A 26,122-nucleotide genomic window follows, 5' to 3' on the forward strand; every position below is an offset into this window, starting at 1 on the left:
GTGTAAGGAAGCCCGAGGCTTATACTGCACCAGCCAAAAAAAAAATTCTCGAGTTACCCTGAGAGAGAGAGAGAGAGAGAGAAGGGAATCACCAAGAAAGAGAAGAATGATGATATCCAGTTCAGGGCCCTGGGTGTGCCAAGCCCATACTCACCAGATGTGAGCCCCTAGGGTGGTCAATGACTGAACATTATCTCTTTGGACACCTTCACTGACTCTTTTCAGAAGGTGCCTCCGTAGCCAGGTGGGAAGGAGCAGCAGTGCGTAGCACACGCTTTTTGATTAGACCGGGGTTCAAGCCCGTCACCACCAAATATGGAGGATGCAGAAAGGTCAGGGAATGACCACCGCATATCCCGAAGCAATATGGCCTTAGTTGCTAATGCTCCTAAAAACCAAATAACAAACAAACAATTTTCAGAAACTTTTAGAATGGTTTAATAAGTGCGCATTCATGTAAATAAAATAAAACCATTTTTGAATTTCTTCACTTTGTGTTCCTTTTTATTGCACCAGTCCAGGAATTTTATTGCCACACCCTGTATATGCAAATGTGCCTAATATATAACAACATCTCTCTCTCTCTCTCAGGGTAACTCAGAAATTTTTTTTGTTTGGTACAGCATAAACCTGAGGCTTCCTTGTACCATGTGGCTAATAATAATAATAACATATACAACATATATGTTGTGCATAGTACCTGATTTGGACATATCTATGTTACAAAGCATTATTACTGTACTGGAAACTTTGCATAAAACAGCATCATTATACAACTCGTATTGTGAATCCCTTCACAGTGTGTTTCCTACTCAACAGTTTACTCTTATGTTGCTTATTCAAAAAAGGACTATCAGGTTCCTGATAGTCCTTTTTGAATAAATAGAGAATCCCAAGTAGAAAATTATACTGTTACTTATTATCAGTTGAGTGCAACTACTTACATAACATGGTTTCAAGGAAATTGTTATCCCTTCATCAGTGAGTGGGTAAGTACCCTGAGTAGAGAAGTTGACAAGCCAGTTGTGACTCGATTGCTCAATATGATTTCTATTAAAAGGTGTGAGAAGCTTCTAAGCAATTTATGACCAAAAGCTTTGAGCTATGATAAAATGTAACCATATACAGATAAGTGCATAGCATCAGATTTGTATGTAGCCATATAAAAGCAAAGTTTGCCTAAAAGTTTTTCATTTTTAGGCAATTTTATGTAAACTTTGTTCATTTTCGCTGTTATAAATACTAACACTGTTCAACTTAAATTTATTAATGCTTCACCACTGAAGGAAGCCAGTGTTTTGAAAAGTTTGGAAAATGTATATAATTTTATCTTTATTGAAGCAGCCTAAATTTTAATACGTGACAACACACTGCCATTTGCTCTTTGCATTAGTAATTCTTGCATAACTAATGCAAGAATGAAAATGCTACATTATCAGTGAAATGTTGTAAACAGATCAATGAATAAAAGTGACATCAATCCAGATGATTATATTTGCTCAGAAGCTTGTCATTGACCCTCACTGTTTGCACAAGACTTCAAATACAAAAAAAAAAAAAAAAAACTTTATTACAAGGGGAAATGCTAAACAAATTCTCCCAAGATGACTGGCCTTACCATCAGCTCAGCAACCATTAGCAAGAAAACTTCTTCAATCTCAAAGAATCAGACTAGTATTCACCCCAATGTAGTTATCCTGGCGTATTAACAGAAAAGTAGTTATTTCTCCCACAAGTGTGACTTATGTCCATTGGTGACTCTTAACTGATCCAACCAAACACTTTTTTTGTTTTTCCTCCTCCCTCCCTCCCAAAAGCACCAAATAGTGGAGTGCATTTTAAGTTTCTAGGCTCCAGTTATATTATGTTTATTTCCTTTATTTTAAAACTTTTATTTTATACATCAAAATTTTAAATTATTTTTGTCAAAATTTTCTGGATCATGTCACTGATTGTATGTTATAGCCTGTTCCTTCTACCTTATAGCTATAATTAAAAGTGGGAGGGTAAATTTTGTTAGGTTTGTTAAACTAACAAACACATAAAATGATGATAATGGGGTTTAATGAAAAATCTAAATTCAAAAGGTATACGAATCTTAGTACTGTCATGGGAGATTGCCACTGTAAACCATTGGCTAAACTGCTATTAATAGTATGGTTTTACTTTCCACAAGTAGGATTACAATAGACATCATACAAGTTATTTTCGGTAGGGCCATATGGTAAATTTAGTAAGTATAAATTCTGAATGAGCTATATTCAAGGAAGTTATTCTGGACTCTTAAATTTTTATACTGAGAAAAAGGTATTGGTCAAGGTCAGGGATGGATTGACCATTCGGGCAAGCACCAGCAGGCTGACTGCTCATTATGGGTCAATCAAATTTAAAATTTTCCATATAAATAAAAAAATATTTGCTGTAAAAGAAAATAAAAGTCATGAACTAGCTCAGCAGTAAAAATAATAAAACAACTCTTTCCCATAAGATACTGGCAGTGGATGAGACCGATGGTGAAAGCAGCAATGCTGAAGAGTCTGAATTAACACAACAATAAACACAGAATATAGAAAAAATTGTAAAGTGTCTGATACACTGTTATATAATATTAGACAAATGCAATTTGTTCTCAGAGGCATATAGTGTGTAATCTAAATGCTATAAATATTTGTTAATGTTATTAGTAAGTTAAGTAACAACTTGAGCAGACTTCAAAGATGGTCAGAGAAGTGGCAGCTATGTTTTAATGCGCTAAATGCAAGGTCTTTCACTTGGGGAATAGCAAACCCAAAATAAATTATACATTTGGTGGGATTTGAATTAAAAACAGTACAGGAAGAAAGGGATCTGGGAGTTATGATATGAGCAGATATGAAGTTTTCTTAGCAGTGTAAACAGGTAGCTAGGAAAGCCCATAGTGTCCTATCAATGATTTATCAAACATTATCCTGTAGAGATAGGGAGATCATAATCTCACTGTATAAAGCAATTGTAAGACCACATTTGGAATATTGTGTTCAAATATGGAGACCTCATCTGAAAAAAGATATCGATCTTCTTGAAAGGGTCCAAAGAGGGGCAACTCACATGGTGAGATTCAAAGTTCCTGCTAGGAACTTTGGATGTAATGGCAAAGTTCCCAGCAGGAACTTTGCCAGCGGGGACAAGGAAGTGATTATCCAATTGTATAAGGCAATGGTTCAGTTGCTTCTTGAGTAGTGCATGGAGGCCACATTTAGGAAGGAAGCAGATCTGCTGGAACAGGTGAGGAAGAGTAACGAGACTGGTGAGGGGAACAATGGAGGTGCTCTTACCAAGAAAGGCTTCAGTTCTGCAAATTGCAGCATCTGCAAAGTGATCTGATTGAGGTGTTAAATGCTTTGAATGGATTGAGCAAACTCATCGTGATGGCATCCTTCCTCATGCTCAGACTACACACATGAGGGAACATAAATACAAATTGAGGAAGGATGATTTCAGAATAGATGTGAGAAGGTGTGCCTTCAGCCAACAGGTGACTGACAGTTGGAACAAACTTCCTTCTGGTGTTGTGGAGGTGAGCAGTTTGGATGTATTCAAGGAAGAACTACTAGACAAATTATTGGAGGAGAGGACAAGTAATGTGGAAGGATTTTTTTTTATTTTTTGAGTGATGCTTTATAAGCTTGCTTCCTTGCATAAAATGCCACCAATAATAATAATAATATTCAAATTCTGTATCCCTTATATCTGAGTGACACCACCAATGGGCCCAACACCAAACCATGGGGACCTCCGCTAATAACATTAGTCCATGAAGAGCAGTGTCTATTAATTACCAGTCTCTGTCTTCTCTCACTCAACCACCCCTTTATTCATAGCAGCAACCTGCCCTAAATGCCACACTGCTTCAATTTGTACAGTAGTCTTCTGCTTGCAACAGTATCAAAAGCTTTCCAGAAATCCAAGTATAAATCAAAATTATTTTTTGCATCCAGTTCTTTTGTGACCACATCAAAGTATACAATCAAATTGGTCAGACAAGACTTCTCCTTAACAAAAAAATGCTGTGTCTGAATTAGGGTTTAAAATACTGGGATCCTGGTCAATTTTTTTCTGGTATTCGAATATCGGTATTGATACAAAAATCCCATTTTTTCTGTACTAATTATTTCTGTACTGATTTATTCCCATAAAGGTTATAAAATTGACAACAATAATATTACTTAATTTGTAAGTGGGGGATACACGATACAAATTTTGATGCTATATAAGCTTGCTTTCTTGCATCATATACCTCTACTAATGCTAATGCTTAATGTAACAGAACCTGAAAACATAATGAAACTCAGATCTGGTTTACGGCATTGAAACTGTATATTTTGCAGAGGCATACAAAATTTATCACAGGTTCTTCGGTATTTGCAAAGTGAGATACAAGATGATTGCAAATTATTTTACCAGGCTCAGTAAAGATACTATAGTGGAAATTATAGTTCACTTAATAAAATGTCTTTCTCCTTCAGAAAATGATGAACAGAATTCAACCTTAGAAGACCAATATGGAACAGAACATGTGTTCCACAAATTCTTTCCAAAGTAAGAAATTGCCTGACTCTAATGAGATACAGTCATTAAAAAATAAACTTGAGTCGGCAATTAATGAAAGACTTTTAACTGTTCCTGCTAAAAAAGTTAAAAGCATAGAAAATATGATTAAAAAGTAAATAACAACCTCCCAGAAATGTTACCACCTTGTCACGGTGGGGAGGCTTGAGTATCCCAATGACCCAAAGAGCTATGCTGGCAGTAGCTAGACTACTGGTAGGGCCACCCTAGCCAGACAGGTCAAAGAGTAGGGTTCAGACGAAGAGTAACATACTGGTCCTCAAGGTTGAGGGTTGTGCAGGAGGCTGGTTCCCTCCCCATGTAAAAAAAATAAAAACTCATAAAGCTCAAAGAGGAAAACCGGATGGACAAAGGGACACAACTCGTGTTTGTTGTTTGGTTTTTAGGAGCATTGGCAACTAAGGCCATATTGCTCCGGGATATGCGGTGGTCATTCCCTGACCTTTCCGCATCCTCCGTATTTGGTGGTGACGGGCTTGAACCCCGGTCTAATCAAGAAGCGTGTGCTACGCACTGCTGCTCCTTCCCACCTGGCTACGGAGGCGCCATGGGGGGAACACAACTCGGACTGGGAAAAGGAATAACAGACATTTTAAATATTGTAACATGGAACATAAGAGGAGGATTAAGATATAAAGTCGAACTACTTAAACATTTAAAACAGAAGAAAGTAAATATAGCAGTAATAACAGAAACAAAGAAAAAATTAAAAGGTACGAAATATTATGATTATTATACAGTGATATACGGTGGAGTAGATCAAAAGGAAAGAGCTAGTGGAGGGGTAGCAATATTAATAGATCGGAAATGGAAAACCAAAATACAGAGCTACACATTTATAAATAATAGAATAATAACAGTAAGATTTAAATTAGACAGATGTTATTTATGTATAATTGGAATTTATGCTCCAGAAAAGAGGAAGAAACAGATAAATTTTATTTAGAGTTACAAAAAGAACTAGATAAGAATGTAAAAAAAGGACCATGTAGTTATTTTGGGAGATTATAATGCTCGGGTAGGGAATAAGCCAATAAAAAATATTATGGGACTTTATGGAGAAAATAAAGTAAGTGGAAATGGATATAAATTAAGAGATTTTGAAACATTTAATAATTTAAAGATAACAAATACATTTTTTAGAAAATGTGATATACATAAATATACATGGTCGGCAAGAGGTACCCAATCAATAATAGACTATGTAATAGTAAAAAAAAAAATTAGCAAAACAATGTCGAGATACTAGAGTGTTTAGAGGATATGATATTAATTCAGATCATTTTTAGTGGCTTCAAAAATAGAGTTATGAGCTAAATAGAAGAAGAGAAAAGCTATTAAACAGGGAAAGCAGGAGTTGGGTTATAAAGTATATCTACTTCAAGAAGAAAGTATACAAAATTTATATGAAAAAAAGGATTAAAGACGAAATAAGTAAAACATCGGAGGGAGAACAAATAGAAGAAGAATGGAATAATATACGAAATATAATTCAAAAGATAGCAAAAGAGACACTTTATGGAGAAATACAAGCAATCATGTGCCCATGATTGCTTGTGTTTCCAGCTCATTTTATTCAGACAGGTAGTGTGGATGCTTAAACATAACTAAAATTTGCAGTATCAATATGTATATTTTGTTTTTAGAATAACTGCATTTTTAATAATTTTTTGTCTGAATATTTATTATTGTAATAAAAGTTTGATTTAAAGCATGAATTCAAGTAATTACTTGTTTTTAGCTTACTTTATTGCACCTAATTGTCATCAAAATTTATTTTGAAAAATGTTTGTTTTTGGATTACCAGTATTAACACCTGTATCCCAGTTTCATAAATTTAAAAATACCGATATTAAGATTTTGACTGATATTGTGAGCTCTAGTCTGAACTATAACTGCAGCCTTCTCTAGATCCTGCAATGCTTCTTTAACCAGTGATTCTATTATTTTCCCTGGAACAGAAGTTAAACTAACAGGTCTGTAATTACTTGTGTCACCCTTTGATCCCGCTTTGTGAATTGGGGATACATTTGCACTTCTCCTGAGTCCAAGGATGCTTTCATAATTATAGCTATGAGTCTGCTTACTTCCCTTGCTATCTTATTACTCTGTTCTCTCATAGCCTGGTAATTCCTGGCATCGGGATATTTGTGGTGCCATCTTGCGGCCTTTTCACAAATTAATAATTTATAAATAAAAGTTTTCCGAAAATGTTAATGCCAGTTAAAAGTTCAATTTCATTAATCAATCGTGATGCCGAATATCATTCGGCATCACGATTGATTACTAACGAGAACTGGCATATACTTGCGTGTACTACAGGAAAAGTTTAATTTTTGTTGCCAAAGGTGTTCCGGTTGTTAATACTGTATTTTCCAGCTGCCGTGGTATTTGTTTTCGCCCTTTTTTCACTCACTTTTATTCCTCACTGGTCAATCCAATACTTTTCCGAATGACAGTATTTATTACAGTACTGCAATAAATACTGTTACCTAACCTTTTGAGGAACGTATGGTTTATATGCATCATGGTGGCTGAAATAATAATCCAATATGCAATTTTTAAAACTTTGTTATACAAATTCAAAGTGTAACAATCATCTAAAGAGAATTGGCTAAGTATTTTAACTCGCCATCACCCTCAAAACATACTGTCTATTAAATAATCAAATATTTTGAGAAGACAGGAAATGTTACTAATTACTCTAGAAGAAGAAGACCACGTTCAGCTCGAACAGAAGATGTTACCTATGGTAACTTTATCTTCTGGAAAAGTCTCGATCCAACCTCCTCAAAAATACAAAAGGCTTTCAAATCTGCTAAAAATGCTGCTCCAAACTGCAACCAGGGCAATAATTTTAAAAACGGTTCAGGATGTGAGGATTCTATTCAAAAATTGCATTATGCGCTTAATGAGTATAAACCAACTAGGAGAGCTGAATTTTCAGAAAAGTTTCTCGAAGTGTGCAATATTAATGAAATTTTGCTCACTGAAATCTTGCAATCTGATGAGCAAAAGTTTAAAGGTATACATTAACGGTTAACCTATGCAGTTGTGTTTATTGAGAAGCCTATTCAAAAAAGAATTAAACTCTTCAGATGCTGTTGTTTTTTTTTTTTTTTTTGGGACAGGAATTTGCCCTGAGGCGATTACTGAATATTTTTTTTCAACGGGAATACTATTTTCAACAACTATTTATCAGTTGTAGAAATTAATACAGATTGTACAGATTTTTTTTACATTTATTTCCTAGAGATTTTGAAAATTCTTAAATAAAAAATTAGCAAACGTGGGTAGGGAGCCTCGTACTTATCAAATATCCACCCAGGGCTATTTAGAAGACTTTATTTCAAGAAATCTTGTACCACAGGAAATCTAAAAGCAAATAACATTTTAACATTTGTTAAAACAGGAATATCACAAGCTTTTATTTTTAAAAAATTGTAAAACGTTATTTAAATAACGTTTATTTTTTTTAATAAAAAATCGACTGGTTGATTAAGAGTATTTTTTAGTAGTGGCAAACGATGCAGGGACCAAACTTATTCAGCAACCAAAAAAAAAAAAAAAAGTAATTAAAATTTTAAAAATTAATCAAAATAAAAAGCACATCCCCTCTAACAGTGTATCCAATCCTCCCTTAAATTTATTCAAAACTCCCACTTGCACAATACCAGATGAAAGTTTGTTCTAACAATCAACTACACGTCGGCCGAAATAAAATTTTCACACATTTATCCTGCAACTATTCTTCAATTTAAATTTAGGTCCCCTTATGCGTTACCAATTTGATTGGATACTATGATAGTCACAAAGGAACTGGGTGTAAAGAATAATTTTGATATATAAGGCATTGGTCAGATCACACCTTGAGTACTGTATACAGGTCTGGAGGACTCATTTTAAGAAGGATGTAAAGCTGTTGGAACGAGTACAGAGAAGGGCAGCAAGATTAGTGAATGGAACAAAGGGTTGCTCTTACGAAGAAAGGCTTAAGTTTTGCAAATTACAGTGCCTAGAGACTAGGCACTTGCGAGGTGATCTGATTGAGGTGTATAAAGCCTTGAATGGTTTGAGCATGCTCAATGCTGATGGGATTCTTCCTCTTGCTCAGAATAATCGCCCGAGAGGGCATAAATTCAAATTGAGGAAAGACAGTTGTAGGATAGATGTGTGAAGCCTTTTGCCTTTAGCCAGCAGGTGCTTGATTGTTGGAACAAACTTCCATCTGTCGATGTAGAAGTTGATAGCTTAAACAGATTCAAGGCAGAACTAGACAAACATTTGGAGCGAGTGGTTGGGTGAAATGAGAAGGGTGTGTGTGTGTTTTTTTTTTTTTTTTTTTTGGCTGATGCTATATAAGCTTGCTTTCTCGCATCATGTACCCTTGCTAACGCTAATGCTAAGAGTTGAGCTCCCAAGACGTTTTTAGTTTGCCAAAGGCAGAAACCTGTTCAGAAGTTACTTCACTTTGTGCTTTTGTTTCCACTTAATATCACCATTGTTTCTCATTTGCTTTTGTAAGGATTTCTTATTGAAACTTTACAATATTCATCATGATACCTGATAATTCAAAGATGGGTTAAAAAGCATTTGTGAAAAAAAGCAAGGAGCCAGGAGTTTCCTTTATTAGCCCATCAAGCTGTCAGAGAGCAGCAGAGATCATCTAAAACACCAGTGAGAATCTTCTTTTTCCAAATTTTCTTTTGAAGAAAATTTACACCAACAGATGGAAGCAGAAAAAACGAAGCAGTAGCAATACTTTTAACAATAATCACTAGAAGAATACCCTCGTTGGTAGCACAGTTAGTAGGATCGCACAGTTAGTAGAATGTAAAATACCTGAATTCAAATCTCGTCGATAACGGAGGGAATTTTATGGGCCTTTTTCACAGTGCGGCTGAGTTAGTCAGTCTCAAGGGAGGGCAGCATGGTTTTTTCTCCCGGAAACTCGTGTTTTTTGTCCAACAAACAGAAAATCGACCTCAGGACACATGCAATTTACAGACAATATACACGAAGCAATACGGCCTTAGTCATTAATGCTCCTAAAACCTAACAATAGCTACTCTAGAATAATTTTCATGAAAGAAAAGTGTATATACGTGACACGTGCACAAGTGAGGTCCATTTAATGCAAACAACTCATTATATCTTTACCTTTTATTATTATTAACCCCTGGCCTGGTGGCCGTGAAGGGCAATATTGCAATGTATCGATTTGTATTATTATTATTATTGCAATAAAGATTTCTAAACTATCGTATTGGGGCAACCCAAGACTGAACTTCTAAGCTCATGTGTGTGTGTGTGTGTGTGTGTGTGTCATGGCCATGAATTGCGTCTATTCTCTGGTCGGTTTGCCTGTTTTGTAAGTCGAAACCCCAGATTTTCCCGGAAGTGGCAGGAAACTTTATTATCCACGCCTGAGACCGACTAACTCAACTACGGAGAGAAAAAAGCCCATAACGGTTCCTGGCATTACGACGGAATTCGAACCTAGGCTGTACTACTCTTCTATTAAGAACAGACCTTTTATTACTATAACTCATTTTATCTCAGTGAAGGACAGCAATTTTCACAAAGGACTTTGGATGTTCTTTAGTTATAAGACTGTATTAAGTAATAAATTACGTGCTTTTCATAAGTTTTCGGTTTTGAAAACTTCATATTAAGAGTCTTAGACAATGATTAATCCAACAGCAAGTTAAGCCTTTTGACTAATAGTTTCCTGAAGATTCAAGATATATAAACTGTTGACGTTTCTGAGCTCTAGCAGAAATTAATGGGTGAATACAAACGACCAGTAAATTAAGTATTTTTTTTAAATTATGTGTCTCAAAATTGTAGGTATTAGTAATACATTCATTTCTTTTTTTTTTTGAAAAGGGGTATTTTGCAAAGAAGGTAGAGAAACACAGCCTTCGAACACGTCTGAAGGTTGTCTTCAAATCACTGTGATTTGTTTTAAATGATGCTCAGTATTCATATAAATTTAGTACAGGTTGCCTTTTACTTTGAAAACTGACGTTAAAAGCTGTTAAACGAGTTTTGATGTCAGTCAGAAACATGCCATTTAGAGCTATTCTTTGTTTCTAATTGCGGAAAGCCTTTTTAAAGCACGAAGAAAAATTTACGAGCCATGAATCATTAACGTCATTTGCAAGGTTACCTTATTTCAATTCTATTTCTTCTAAGACAGCTTTGAATCGTCTGTGAGTCAAGACCAAGCAAGATAAAATTTTATTAATGATTTTAAACTAAAGTTAACATCATGTCATTAAGAACATTTGAAGCACAAAAATTAGTAAAATTAGTTAGAAGTTAGTAAAATCGCGTCTGCGCTGTAGCACAGTGGTATCGTTATGGTCCTCCATCGGGTGGAAAAGTCCCGGTTCGAATTCCGTCGATGATGCTAGGAACTTTAAGGGCTTTTTTCACTCTGTGGCTGAGCCAGTCGGTCTTAGGCGTTATATAGAAGGTTCCCCCCCCTAGTAAAACTGGGGCTTTTTCGTCCAGCAAAGCAGGCAAATCAACCAGAGAACACGCAATTTATAGACACAATACACATGGGTAGTTAAAAGTAACTTTCCATGTGACCCTGGTATAATAGTTTAGTTGGTAGAATCGGCATCCTTTCCACACCTGAATTCGATTCCCGTCAATAACATGAGGGAATTTTTATGGATCTTTTTCACAACGTGGTTGAGTTAGTCGGTCTCAGGCGAGGTAGCCCGGTATTTTCAAAAGGAAACTCGGTTTTTCATTCAGCTGGCAGCAAATCGACCGCACACGCAATTTACAGACATATTGCACTGAAAGGACAGAATGAGCATGAGTTATGATGGCACCCATCATAACTCATGCTCATCTGGTTTTGCAGAGTCTTGAATCTTCAAAGTGCTACTAAGTGCAGTTTTGTAGGAAACCACTGGCACCGCCTAACAAACACACTGGTGTCCACTATGTTAAGCCTCTGACTTTGTTTTGGCCAGGGAAACTTCTTCACCTGTAGTTCCCCTTTTTCTATAACTTATGAGTGGTCTGGACTCCCCTAGACAATGTGCTAGCCTAGGAAGACTAATCCACAAACCCCCTTCCTCTGGACAACCCAAACTACCAATACCAAATGAGGAATATCGTTCATGTCTATGCTTTCCAGAGTTATTAACGTTTTGTATTACCACTGATTTTCTAACTGCACATCTACAGAGCGACTTTTACCTATTGTTAATAATTTACCTATTGCAGGACGCCAGACACTTCGAATGGAAAGCAGAATTTCTTGAATTTGAGCCATAATATCTTCTGTTGGAAAAAATCGTCAAGTAACTCCGATGGAACTTTTTTTTTTTTTTTTACAAATTTAACAAAACCACATTTTTGTTTTTGATAAGTTGCACAACATGTCCTTTTTCGTTCAGCTCTAACTTTATAATCCAGATGGATGTTTCTTTTGTGTTTTGAGACATCAAAATTGCACACTACAATGTTTTCAGGTACTTTAAGCATAAACAATCCATTCTCCTTGTTGCATTACTATTAATGATTAGTAATTTGCATTTCATATTTAAAACTCTGAACGTTTGTAATTTTGGAACTACTTAAGGATAAACAAGTTACACATATGTTTACTTTACATGCCAATATTGTTCTTGTTGTAGGGTTTAGCACATTAGCAACTTAGGTCATTTTGCGCCTGATACAGTATATCTGTAAATTGCATGTGTTCTGTGGTCGATTTGCTGTTTGCTGGAGGAAAAACCGAGTTTCTGGAGATAAAGCCAAGCTATCCTCGCCTGAGACCCACTAACTCAGCGATGTTGCAAACAAGACCTCATAGAAGTTCCTCGTGTCATTGACGGGACTCGAACTCAGATCTCTTCTACTCGGTGTTGGGTGGAGGGTGATTATACCAACTGTGCTACCACGACGGTATGGGAAATGGCAGCACTTGTATTAACACTAATAATCAACTGAACCGATCTGGTGAAATTCGCGACAAGTTTGTAATGGGGATGTTATTTGAGTATTTGCTGGATCCAAGAGACATTACACAGCAAAGATACTGCACTGACGTATTTTCCACTTTAGTCTTGGCCAAAGAAGAAATACAAAAAGTTTAGGACCTTGAGTAACACAGTCTTGAATACGTGTATCCTCTACCTTTGTTCACTTATAAGGTTAACCGATTTTCTCTATTTACCAGCTCTGACTGAAGAAGCAACAGCTTCCACTACGAAAGATGATGCAAAAAAATATGTGTTTGTGAGTGATGAAATGGAGAGGTAGCATTTGACAGGTCTAAATTAAAGGATAGTAATATAAGTTTTTAAGGAATGGTAACCCAAGGACCTCAACAGCCGATTTCTAAGAAACACTGCGAAGATAATTGCATAAATTAAATTAGATATCTGTAGTAGAGCAGAGTCCTTCGAAAAGGATCAATGTTAACAGTTGAGCATAAAAGAGCTCAGCTAATATGGACTAAAAAGCACCTAATTCTCCAGATAAGAATCTAATCGAGAATGTCTAGGATATGTTGAAAAGGGCAGTTCGGCTTCGAAGTTCTCTAACGACCACAATACAGCAGCTGGCAAATATCCTGATGGAAGAATGGTCAAATCTGGAGACAGCCTCCCTCAAATTTCTAGTGGAATCCATGCCACTACGTGTACAGGCTGCAACTTGGGCAAAAGGTGGCTCTACTAGATATTGAACAAAGGTTTCTAGTTTTTTGGCTAGGGAATATAGATCAACCATCAGTTGGACAATTTTCGTTAGAAAATCAGAAATGGGACGGGGAAAATTGTTTTAATGAATTTAATTCATTCAATTTCAACAAAATTCATGCAATTTTCGTGCAAATACTGAAACTTAAGGAAACTTTAGGAAATAAACCTTATAATGTGGCAATAGCGTGTCTTCGTAAGGAAGTAATTATTCCATATTTCTATAAATGTCATTTGCAAATTACTATGTACCCAGATTGATCATTTCATTTGCAGAAAAAAGAAAGTCATATAAGGGTTTTCCGAGAACAACCATCCACCCACGTGTATTAAAAAATCCATTTTACCTAAATTGTGTGCTGTCTCTAGTTAGTTTATCTGTTTTGATGAATGAAAATCCAAGGGTTATTACTGAGGGTGGAACCTTGCTATATTCGCCAGAGGCCGACTAACTCAGTAATGGAGTGAAAAAACCCATTAAAGTTCGCGTCATTAACAGGATTCGCCCCGGGCCTTTTTCAAATAGTGTGGAGAAAATGATTATAATCTCTGTGCTAGCCGCGAGGTTCATTGAATTGGCAAAACGAACTTACTTTAATCTTTGTCGACGAGATTTACCGTGGCTCTTTCTCTCCTTTTTGAAATAATCTGATGATGCTATCCAGGCAGTGTTAGGTGGGTCGAAAAACTGCAAGCTTGAGAAGATACAAGGACTAATAGATTAACAGTAGCCACTGGTAGATGTTAAAGTGATTCTTCCACTGCTTCTATTGGAATGAGCAGCAGCGGCCTGGAAAACAAGATGCAGGGTATTTCAGAGACTGCTGGGAGTCATTGCGGTACAAGTAAACACATGGGTTGTGTTAGGGTAGCTAAGAATAGAAACGGGTGCATGTATACTTGCATGTACACCAATTCTAGGAGTTTGGTAAATAAATTTGATGAATTTGAGGTATTGCTCAGAACATCAAAGGCAGATATTGTTGGGATATCAGAGACGTGGTGTCACACAGATATAAGGAATGCAGAACTGGAATTTGGGGAGTACAAAGTGTACAGGAAGGATAGACAGGATAGGAAGGGAGGAGGGGTTATGCTATTAGTTAACAATGCTTTTCGACCGACTGTCGTGTTCACAGGAATGAAAATTATCGAATCAGGCTAAACCTGCAACTTAAATAGTGATTATGTGTCTTCGCGCATGCGCGTAAAGGTCCACGCATCGGAGATCAAATATGGCCGCCGAACATTAACAGAATTCTCGTGTAATTTAATTTCAACGGTTTCTGCAATTAATAGTCGCGTATAATTACGTTGAACGTTAAGTATTTTGGCCTCGTTAAATAAAAAAGTATGTTTTTCGTTAATGGCATGAAAGGCTAATTCTGACGCTGCTGAACGAGAAGCACGAACAGAGGCTTCGTGTTGATTTACACGGATATTAAGAGAAAACCGCGTGGAACCCTGATAAGACGAGTCGCAATCACCGCAAGAAATGTTGTATACTAGATCATTAATTTGTGTTGCGAACGCCGAAAGAACCGAGCGATTGTTCAGTACAGTACAATACAGCTCTGATTCATACTAGCTATTAGTTAAGAAACACATAAAATCCAAGGAAGTGAAGCCAGTCGACATCGCTAGACAGTGCAGTGTCGAGTCAGTTTGGTGTGACATAAGCATTGGGAGATCAAAATTGAGAGTAGGAGTGTGTTATAGGCCTAATGACTCTGATGAGTATAATAAGAAACTGTACAAGGAAATAGAGTGGGCCAGTAAATCAGAGAGTCTTATAATGGGGGATTTTAATTTCTCAGATATCGACTGGAATTTGTGTGTTGGTCACTCACACACTAGCAAGGCTTTTGTGGATTTATTGGATGATTGTTTTCTACATCAGCATGTTCGGGAGGCAACTAGAGGGAGTAATATTCTTGATCTGATTATCAGTAGTGATTCTTCATGCATTTAAGAATCTGCAGATAAAGGAACCACTAGGTGGGAGTGATCACAGTGTGCTGAAGTGGAGTTTATTAAAAGAGGTAACTACTATCAAGGGTAAAGGGAAGGGTTTTTGCTTTCATAAATGGTATGTTGATGATGGTATGTCTAGCTTAATGTCCAAGTTTGCAGACGATACGAAGGTTGTTAAGGACACTAATGACAGTACGCTGCTGCAATAGGATCTAGAAAAGTTGAGCAGATGGGCTGAGAGGTGGCAAATGAAGTTTAACATTGACAAATGTAAAGTACTACATATGGGAAACAGTAACCCCAGAGTGACGTATCAACTATGTGGTACTACACTGACAGTGGTTGAGAACGAAAAGGACCTGGGGGTAATTGTGAATGCAGATATGAAGTTTTCTGAGCAGTGCAGACGGTCTACAAGACTAGCTCATAGTGTCTTGTCAATGATATACAGGCATTTTTCTAGCAGGGATAAGGAGGTGATTATCCCCTTGTATAAGGCAATGGTCTGGCCACACCTTGAGTACTACTGTATACAGGTCTGGAGGCCTCATTTTAAGAAGGATGTAGAGCTGTTGGAACGAGTACAGAGAAGGGCAACAAGATTAGTGAATGGAACAAAGGGTTGCTCTTACGAAGAAAGGCTTAAATTTTGCAAATTACAGTGTCTGGAGACTAGGCACCTGCGAGATGATCTGATTGAGGTGTATAAAGCCACGAATGGTTTGAGCATGCTCAATGCTGATGTGGGTTTTTCCTCCTGCTCTGAATAATCACCTGAGAGGGCATAAATTCAAATTGAGGAAAGACAGATGTAGGATAGATGTGCGGAAGTTTGCCTTTAGCCAGCGGCCAGTTGGTTGGTGGAACAGAGTTCCATCCTTTGTTTTGGAAGTTGATAGCCTAAATATATTTAAGGCTGAGCTAGAAAGGTATTTGGAACGAACGGAGGGGCGAAATGGAAGCGGTTTTTGTTTTGTTTTTTTTTAACCCCCAAAAAAAAAAAATCTTGCATCATATGCCTCTACTAATGCTAATCTCCTTCGAAGTGTATACACACTTTCACCATCGATGAACACACTCCTACCCACTCGTGGAAGCCATTTCTTCATAAGAGTGTCTAGTGGCCATAGATTCTCCACCTTCTTTAATGCTACACTTGAAAACTGCAATTTTCTACAAAAAATTTGTATTTTACAGACCTAGTTACAGAAATATGGGAGTAAATTTTGCCTACTGCAGTTCTAGTCATCAGAACTCAATCTAACTCTTCTGATAAAAGATCCGCAACAATATAAAACAGCTGTGTGAAAAACTGCGTCAAAATGAACCAGCATCCCTGTACCATGCTTTTGACACCTCATTGAGTGTGCATGATGAACCCAAACCAATCTAAGTGTTAAACGGTATGGAGGTGTATATAATAATGCGGTCATCTAGTATATCTATACAATGCTCGTCACTTAAATTGCCGCACCTAGAAAGAATGGACGGATATACCTGAAAATTTGCATGCATAACTGTGACATATACGAAAGTTAACGATGAGCATGTTCACTTGATCAGTGCAGTAGAATGTCCAATGATTTATGTCTGTTTCAGCTATGACATGTATATACCTGGAGAATTATTATTATTATTATTTGCTATATGGTGCACGGAAGCCTGAGGCTTATGCTGCACCAGCCAAAAAAAAAATCCCGAATTACCCTGAGAGAGAGAGAGAGAGAGAGAGAGAGAGAGAGAGAGAGAGAGAGAGAGAGAGAGAGAGAGAGAGAGAGAGAGAGAGAGATCAAGAAGAGTAGAAGGGAATCACCATGAAAGAGAAGAATGATGATATCCAGCTCAGGACCCTGGGTGTGCCAAGCCCATACTCACCAGATGTGAGCCCCCGGGGTTACAGACTCTCGTCACTGAACCATCTTGCAGAAGTAGCCACCTAAGAAAGAATTACATTTCCAAAATGAGCTGTCTAATAGTTCTCCAAATACGAACTACATTAATATTACATATGGAATTAGTATTAGTAGTAGAAAATGATGCAAAGCAAGCTTACACAGCATCAGCCACAAGAAAAGAAAAGAAAAAAAAAAAAAAAAAACTCGTTGCCCTTCTCTGTACCCCTCACAGAAACTCTACATCCAGGGCCGGTTTAAACTTGTTGCGGCCCTAAGCTATAACATGTATGAGGCCCTTCTCTCTTACCTGTGACAATATTAAAAAAAAGATTTTTAGAATGAAGCAAGGCGCCTTGAATTGTGAGGCCTTAAACTGTAGCTTGTTTAGCGTATGTGTAGTAGTAGTAGTAGTAGTAGTGGCATGTGATGCAAGAAAGCAAATGTATGAGCTTATGCAGCATCAGCCAAAAAAAAAAAAATCACACCATTCCCTCCAAATGCCTGTCCAGTTCCTCCTTAAATTTATTCAAGCTATCAACTTCCACAACGTCAGATGGAAGTTTGTTCCAGCAATTAACCACCCGCTGGCTAAAGGCAAATTTCCGCACATCTATTCTACATCTGTCTTTTCTTAATTTGAATTTATGCCCCCTTAGGTTCGTAATCTGAACAAGTGGAAGGATCCCATCAGAATTCAGCGTGCTCAATCCATTCAAGGCCTTATATATACCTCAATCCGACCCTGTCTACACCCTTCCTAAAATGAAGCCTCTAGACTTGTATATATTACTCAAGATGTGGCCTGACCATTGCCTTATACAATGGAATAATTATCTCCTTATCCCTGCTGGCAAAATTATATTATAGTATTATAAATTTTTATAATATAATTTATAATTTTATAACTCAATCATATATCCTACTACAGGTTTTAAGGAGGTATCGAATTTATGGTATTAACCACAATCGATTAAACTTTTAATTAATTAATAAATTATGGAAACTTAACATCACTGAATTAATTTTAAAAAAACCAATTGAGATCGACTGCCACGCCACTGTCACTATAGTAGTGTAGTGATGAATTTACATTACAATGAGGATAAGACTTTATGCATATATCAGTAAATCAAATAAAAAAAAATAGCTGCTTAATTTCCTAAGTATTTTTTCCCCAAGTATAAATAAACTTTATTTATACGTGGTGCGTAGGTTTTCTAATTGCTAATCGGTGGTTTTCAAAGAATTAGACTCCAGTTTTCAGTAATTTTCAATTTACATGATAATCTGTTGTGTGACAACGGAATTCTCAATAACTAGTAGTACTTTTTCTCTTCACGAATGAGCAATTTTTTACAAAGGTACGTACGGATCACGTGGTCTTGCTTGACGGCGTTCGTTAGACACGTGACCTGAAAGGTTGATATCCGGAGTTTCGGGGACATTCAACTCATTTTTTTACCTTTGTTTTTTAAATAATGAGCTGGAAGGTAACGGCTTTTTTTTTAATTTTAAATATTAATTTTAAAAGGTAGCATTTATCACTTTAAAGAGTGATTTTGTGAAAGTCGTACCAGTTGAGTTTCATTGAAAGTATTCCCAATTATAATTGCATTTGTGGCACTTTGATCTCTGTAATATTAACATTATTTTTCGGAAACACTAATGGCTATCGAGGACTATTAAAACACGAAAATTCTGTTTAAATCTAAAATATACTTTTTGTATTTTGTTAGAAATATGAGTCTGTTTACGTGTGGATGATTTCGTACTCGAAAATGAGGTGAATTCCTTTGTTGAAACTCGCGTGACTTGTTCTCCGAAATGAAGACTCTCCTGTTTTGTGTAGTACCTAAACAGGTCACGTGTCTGTACTGGCTAGTTTAGCGAGCAATTACGGAAACTGATTATAAAAGAGTTAGCAGATTTTTCAGGTTATCGGGAAGTACTGAAAACCAGCATGTTGTTATATATGCAGTGGCTTTACGAACTTTCTATAATGTTTCCCTGTTATGATTCATTTTTTGACAGATTTACTGTTGCTCAAATAATCCGACTCTGGTTGGGATAAATCATTAAGAGAAAGTGAAATTTTTGTAAAATCGCCTCGTTAATTTCTCTTGCACAACTTTTCTAATCTAGATGGCTGATATGCATTATTTTTAATAAGATCAGAACAAGAGTTAATCATCAATACTTCGATACAATTCAGATATTATTATTATTTTATTTATTATATCGTCTGTTTCGTTATTATCGGAGAGAGAGAGAGAGAGAGAGAGAGAGAGAGAGAGAGAGAGAGAGAGAGAGAGAGAGAGAGAGAGAAAGCGGCTAGTAGAGCTTCCGGGTGTTCAACCAGAAATCCTGTTTGGAAGTTCATCAAAGTGTTTAACGATGACCTGAAGCGATTTCAGTATCATTCCAAGCTGCGGCGTATCATCACGAGCTTTGATTCTGGTGCAACATTTATTAGCCTACGAAGTCTTATCGCTTTTATTTTTGGGCCCTCCTGAGCCCAGGGCCCTAGACCAGCTGCACCACTCGCGCCATAGAATGACACACCACTTATTCCATGAATAGATATATTTAATATATTTCATTTCTTTAATCTTTCTTTACTTGCATGACCATGAAAAAAAGTCACTACCAATGGAAGACTATTGAATATACACGATAATAATTTCGTTTTTTGTTAAAATATAGTAAACGAATCGCTTATTATGAACTGCACGGATAAGTAAAATAGTAAACTCCAGTTAAATAAAAGTTTTAAATTTAATAGGATAACATAAAATAATAATACTTTTGCAAAAGTCAGTGAAAACATTTGTCTAACTTGACCTGTCTTCTTATTCGCTACTATTTCCATAGAAGGACATGTTCCCTTTACTAACTGCTCATGCAGCGTTTTTAATTATTTTAAGGACAATACATAACTTTAAAATTTTTCCATCTTCGAAAAACAGAGAACTGTTGAAAGAAATGGACAAACTTTCCTTTTAATTAGAAACTGCTCCACGTAAACACTAACCGTTTTCACTTTCGTTCACTCTTTTGTCCCAACAAATCGCGTGACTAGGCACCGTCTAATACACACTCACGTGACCGTGGTAACCTTGGTTTGAAGATCTTTGGTAGGCTGCAGGTTTTCCGGCGTCGCGTACTTTCGAATGCGCACGGACAGAGCGCACGTTTTTGATAATTTTTGCCAGCTGACTTTGTAACTGCGATCCATAAGAGCTAAATGTCGTTAGCCCAGACGTTGCGGTAGCTCCTGCAGCCTTTTCTGGATCTAGTGAATTGTAATTCGCCAAGATAGTCATGGGGAAAGTACGGATTATCATAGTGAGATTCATTCGTAGGACGATAGAACTTGTGTCGAATTTCATTCTGTATTTGATCTATATTGGAAGAAAAGAAACCTTACCACCCGTGTCTAACCCCCTCTTGCTGATGCCTGCTACTCAACTTGCAGCTGAAATCAGAAAGGGAAAGGTAAAATAAAATTTATAACAAATTCTGTTTTCCTATAATCTTTCAATCTACGTTTTCTCTTGAATAAAATTATTTTTGTAAAGCGAGTTTTCTCCCGGTTTATGAGCTTTATCCAGAATGACTGTTCAGACTTTTATACATATCATGTGCCCGTCAAAAATGATTTTTCATTTGTATTTCACAACTATTATCTGTCTAGTCTCATTTCTGTTAAACATTCCTTATTATAAATTATAAATTTTTACTAAATAGTTTTCGTTAAATTAGTATTCCTATTTATTTCTTTAAGGTGAATATAACGTTATTTATCTGAACAACCACCAGAGGGAAATAAAATATTAAAAATTAAAGTGTGAAGAATGTATTGTACAGGTGGCGATAAACAGCATTTTTTTTTTTTTTTTTTGTCTTCTGCTTCTCTAAGTATATGTGGACGTACGGCATTTTGAGTTAATTTTACCTTAACCATTTAATATCGTTATAATATTCGCTAAAATAGTTAATTTTTGTAGTTATTAATTAATCAAACTTCACAAATGAAATTACTTCGAGAAATCTTTCATTATGGATGCAAAAATATTACCTGGACAATCTGGTACGTACTATATACACGTATAGGAATGTTAAATCATTGCAGCGATAAATCATTATTTATTTCGTATACAGTATATATATTTTATAAATCAGCTCACCCATTAAAATTATACACAACTTATATATATATATATATATATAAGATATACACAGATATTTAAATATATCTGATCTTTAATTGTGGTAAATTATTCGGGTCATATTAAGCACAAGATTTCTTGAACGTGCGTTCATATTTTAAAGTATTTTGTTTTTGTTTTTCTAAATGTGTTTTCATTAGTAGAATATGACAGAATTGATTAGGACATGATAAGTGAATTAATATCAGAGTTATTTCCACCTGAACGTTTTAAATTGTGTTGTCACAATTAACATCTTTACTTTTTAAAATATCTATTTAACATCAATATGTCGTCAGGGAAGCTTATAGTTTTTGTTATCGAAAAATCGTGCCTATTATAATAAGCTGATTACATAATAAAAAAAAATGTGCAAAAATGTATTATTAACAAAAATTTCCTAACAGTAATTACTATATTATGTGAATCTGAACTGTTATAAGAGGTTAGAACTGTTATAACCCACGGTATGCCGAAAGGGGAATTAATTCATATGTTCGCTTAACAATAATGGTTATTTTTCATTCTAAAAGAAACTATTGAGGAGTTTACAAAAATTAAGTTCCTTTAAAAAAAAATAAATAAAATAAATTCAGTTGGAATGTGATAAATGTAAGATGCTACACGAAAAATTTTACAGTAATATCATGAAGCTTGAAAAGACATTAGAAAATATTAGAGATTATATATTATTATATTTAATTTCTCAAAAATTAACTATTTTATTTTTGAAATTATTTATTTTGATTATGTAAGTTATTTTTTGTTTTTCCCTTTTATTGTCTCTTCTACACTCTATATACTATTCGTTAAAGAATGTGCATTCTTCACTGGGCCGCTTTAAATGTTGTTTCAAAATTTAGTGGCCACCCTTTAAATTTCCAAATACGTATATTTGTTTCAAAATAGTTTTTATTTCATTCTTTGCATTCTTTTGTGTGTTCTAAATCCTGTAAGAATACATCACTGTTTTATTTTTTGTGGTTTTCTTTTTCTTAGCCTTAATATTCTGTGCCTTTTTATTTTCAATATAGTTTGCAAATGTTCAGATACATCCTATAGAACTTGTTATGTCTTTCTTTCCTTGTTTCAGGTGAGCTCAAGTAGAGGCAAAATTTTAACTAAAAGATTTTTTGGAATTTGTAGCGCACAGTGATGCTTAATATTTCATTTGTAATTCCGTTGCTGAAGGTCCAGCTATCGTTTCTTCTTGAAATTCAATAGGAATCAATTAATTCGAAGATACATCAATATTTTGTTCAGTGGAGTTGATTTCGGTTGTTATAGGGTTTTAGGCGATACTGAGCGATATATATTATATCTGTAAATTGCGTGTGTTCTGTGGTCGATTTGCTGGACGAATAACTCGAGTTTCTGGGAGAGAAAAAACCATACTGTCCTCGTCCGAGCCACGTTGTGAGAAAGGCCATTAAAAATTCCGCGAATCATTGACGGGATTTGAAATCAGGAGCCTTTCAGCCGGTGTTGAGAGGACGGTGATTGTACCAACTGTGCTACCCACGAGGGCAGTTGATTTCAGTACTGCCTATGTCTTTATTTAGGTTTACTGCAAATATAACTTTCGATATGCAATCCGAATTAGGTTTCTGGTTTTGAAATCGCATTATTTATAGATTTCCTCAATATAGATTAAAAATTTTTCTCAGAGGCTTCACGTATTTTATAGTATTATATTTGTGGGAGATTATACTTATTTGTGGGAGATTGTTATTATTATTATTAGCCATATGGTGCAAGGAAGCCTGAGGCTTATGCTACACCAGCCAAAAAAAATAAAAAATAAATAAATTCCCGCGTTACCCTGAGAGAGAGAGAGAGAGAGAGAGAGCGTCACCAAGAAAGCAAGACAGAGAAGAATGATGATATCCCCTGGGAGATATGTATGTCATCAAGAATTAAAAGAATTTTTTCAGGTAGTTTATAGGGAACAAAGTATTCTTTAAGTATTTTACAAATAAATTTCGGTTTGTGCCAGCTGATTCTTTATTCAGCTAAATCACAGCCCTTGGAGGCATTCATTCAAATTCTTGTTTTTTGTTGAAACTCTTACACAGGAGGCAAACAAAACCCTCCAGCAAGCAATAATTGCAATTGTTTCCTCCTTTTCTCCTGATATCAGTACATGAACTTCCATCTTTTCTTTGGTTGCAATGACTTTTCCTAATTTATTAATCACTTGTAAACTTGACTCTTTATATTAAAAATACACTGAGTGGACAGAAATCATGGGATACCTACCTAGTAACGGGTAGGCCCACCTTTCGCCCGGATAAGGGCAGTCACACGACGAGGCATTGAGCCCACTAGTTCACGATAGCGTCCTACAGGTATTTCCATACATGCTTATTGCATCGCTGTCCATAATTCCGTCGCATTCCTGGGTGGAGAATCCAAAGCTCGAACGGACCTTTCCACAACATAACAAAGGTGCTCCACAGGGTTCATGTCTGATGAACGGGGAGACCATTCGATGGTGGTAAAATCTGCGGAATGCTCTTCGAACCATGTTCTAGTCACCACGGCTCTGTGGGGAGGCGCATTGTTCTGATGATAGAGTCCATTGCCCTGTAGGTGCACGATGACCATGAAGGGATGCAGATGGTCTGCAAGGATGGACACACAACCTGGACCGTTCAGAGATGCGTCTATACGTACCAGAGGTCCCAATGTGTGCCAGTTGATCACGCCCCAGACCATTACCGACGTCCACTTGCCTGAACAGTTCCTTGTTGACATGACGGGTCATATCTTCGTGCGGTTTCCGCCAGATAGGCACCCTCCCGTCCGCTCGAAATAACTGGAAATGGAACTCGTCGGACTAGGAGACCCGTCTCCAATCATTCAAAGTCCACTGTCGATGTTCTTTCGCCCAGTTGAGGCGTAGAGTCCTGTGTCGTGGTGTTAGCAATGGGACTCTGGTGGGTCGGCAGCTCCCATAACCTATTGCGGCTAATAATCGCCTGATGGTGTTAGTGGAGATGTTTTTGATACCCCCTCGTTGAAGTTGGCGGTAATTTATTTGATTGAAGAGTTCAGTGAAGGGGAACTCGTTTCACCATAATACCGTAACGTAAAATCCCACAGAATTCCAATTATCGGTATTATTGTAAATGCAATAAGAGTTTACTACCCGTTTATAATAGATTGCGCTAACAGAAAAGCCAAATAAACCATAAAGTGCAAATTGTTTTTATTGTTATATGGTAGTGACCTCCAGCAATCTGTTTTAGAAAAATATCACAAAGGCGTTCAAATTTGATTCTTATAACGGAACATAACTACAGCCACTCCCCTACTTACGTAATACTCGACTTACGGAAATTCGACTTTACGTCAGTTTTTGCCGGCCGGTGCAAACTTAAAAAAATCGTGGAAACGTATTTTGCATCCCGTAGGAATAAATGGAGGTATCGTGAAAATATCGTAATTTGAACCCAATAACGCTGTTTTATTATTATTTTTTTTGTTGATTCGTTCCAAGACTTCGAAAGTTGAAAGTTTCGCTATATAACTAAGCTATTTATCTCTCTAAAAGGTCATTGTTATAATGGAAATTGCACTACACTTTCATTAGCATTACTTTCATCGTTATCATCGTTATTTGCGCTACACTTTCATCACTATCATTACTTTTACCGTTACTACCTTTCATCGTTATTATCGTTATTTCCATTACAACAACGACCTTTTAGAGAGATAAATAGCTCAGTTATATAGCGAAAATTTCAACTTCCGAAGTCTTGGAACAAATTAACAAAAAAAAAAAAAAATTGTTTATTGAGTTCATATTATGATATTTTCACGATACCTCCATTTATTCCTACGGGATGCAAAATACGTTTCCACGATTTTTCCGTAAGTCGAGTATTACGTAGGTCGGGTCTGTAGTTTATACTTTTAAGACAGATTTGGGGTAAACTGTAAGTGTAATTGTGCGCAAAATTATTAATTCTGTACTATTATTAGTATTGGCAACATGATGCAAGAAAAAATAAGAATTTAAGTTAGCTTCTTGCAAAGCCCGAGTAATATTACTCGGGTTCAGTTTCCTGTAAAAAATAATGTAGGAATTAGAAGACAATTTCACGTCTGATGGACTGCCAAGAATTGAATGATTAGCAAAGATAATAAAACATGATGTTTTCCATGTTTAGATATGTTAATTTGCAGAATGTCATCCGTAAAACGTCATTTTGAAACCACTCAAGAATATCTTTGGCAAGAATATCAAGAAAAGTGACCTGGAACAAAAAGAATGCATTTCGCTTCGAATAACAAACAAACGCGCACAATCTAATACTTTTCTTAAATGTTTACGGCGTAAAATTTTTTTGGTTGGCAAGAAGTATGAAGTTTATAAAAGTATTTTTTGGATTGTAAACCGTTTATAGCTTTACTCAGTTTTCACCACATTTTCGATATTCGTTCTTCGACGCTTTTTTTTAGGCGCGTTAATATAAGCATAAAGCGTATATTGTCTTCACCTATAGTCTGTCCGTCCGCATATAATAACTCGTCTCATACTGAATGGATTTTGGCAAAATTCTATATTTGACTCTTTTAGGAAGCTTTGTCGAGTCATCCCAAATTTCATTAAAATCAGACCAATAGAAATCCAGAAATTATTATATCTTTGTCCGTTCGCACTTAATAACTCGACTCCCATTGGATGAATTCTCATAAA

The 26,122-nt window shown here is 36.1% G+C and overlaps 1 protein-coding gene across 1 annotated transcript in view; it reads left to right on the forward strand.

The window, feature by feature from the left end:
* Positions 1–20,381: 20,381 nt before the first annotated feature.
* The window catches only part of LOC150081284 (fatty-acid amide hydrolase 2-like), a 60,355-nt gene continuing 54,614 nt past the window's right edge, over positions 20,382–26,122 (forward strand). The window contains exon 1 of the mRNA XM_090379601.1: positions 20,382–20,704. Within this exon, the coding sequence (XP_090235727.1) occupies positions 20,531–20,704 (174 nt within the window). The 5' untranslated portion in view covers positions 20,382–20,530. The remainder of the gene's footprint in view (positions 20,705–26,122) is intronic.

Source organism: Mastigoproctus giganteus, chromosome 8 (assembly GCF_048544385.1).
Source record: "Mastigoproctus giganteus isolate SK-2022 chromosome 8, ASM4854438v1, whole genome shotgun sequence".
NCBI classification, from domain to species: domain Eukaryota; kingdom Metazoa; phylum Arthropoda; class Arachnida; order Uropygi; family Thelyphonidae; genus Mastigoproctus; species Mastigoproctus giganteus.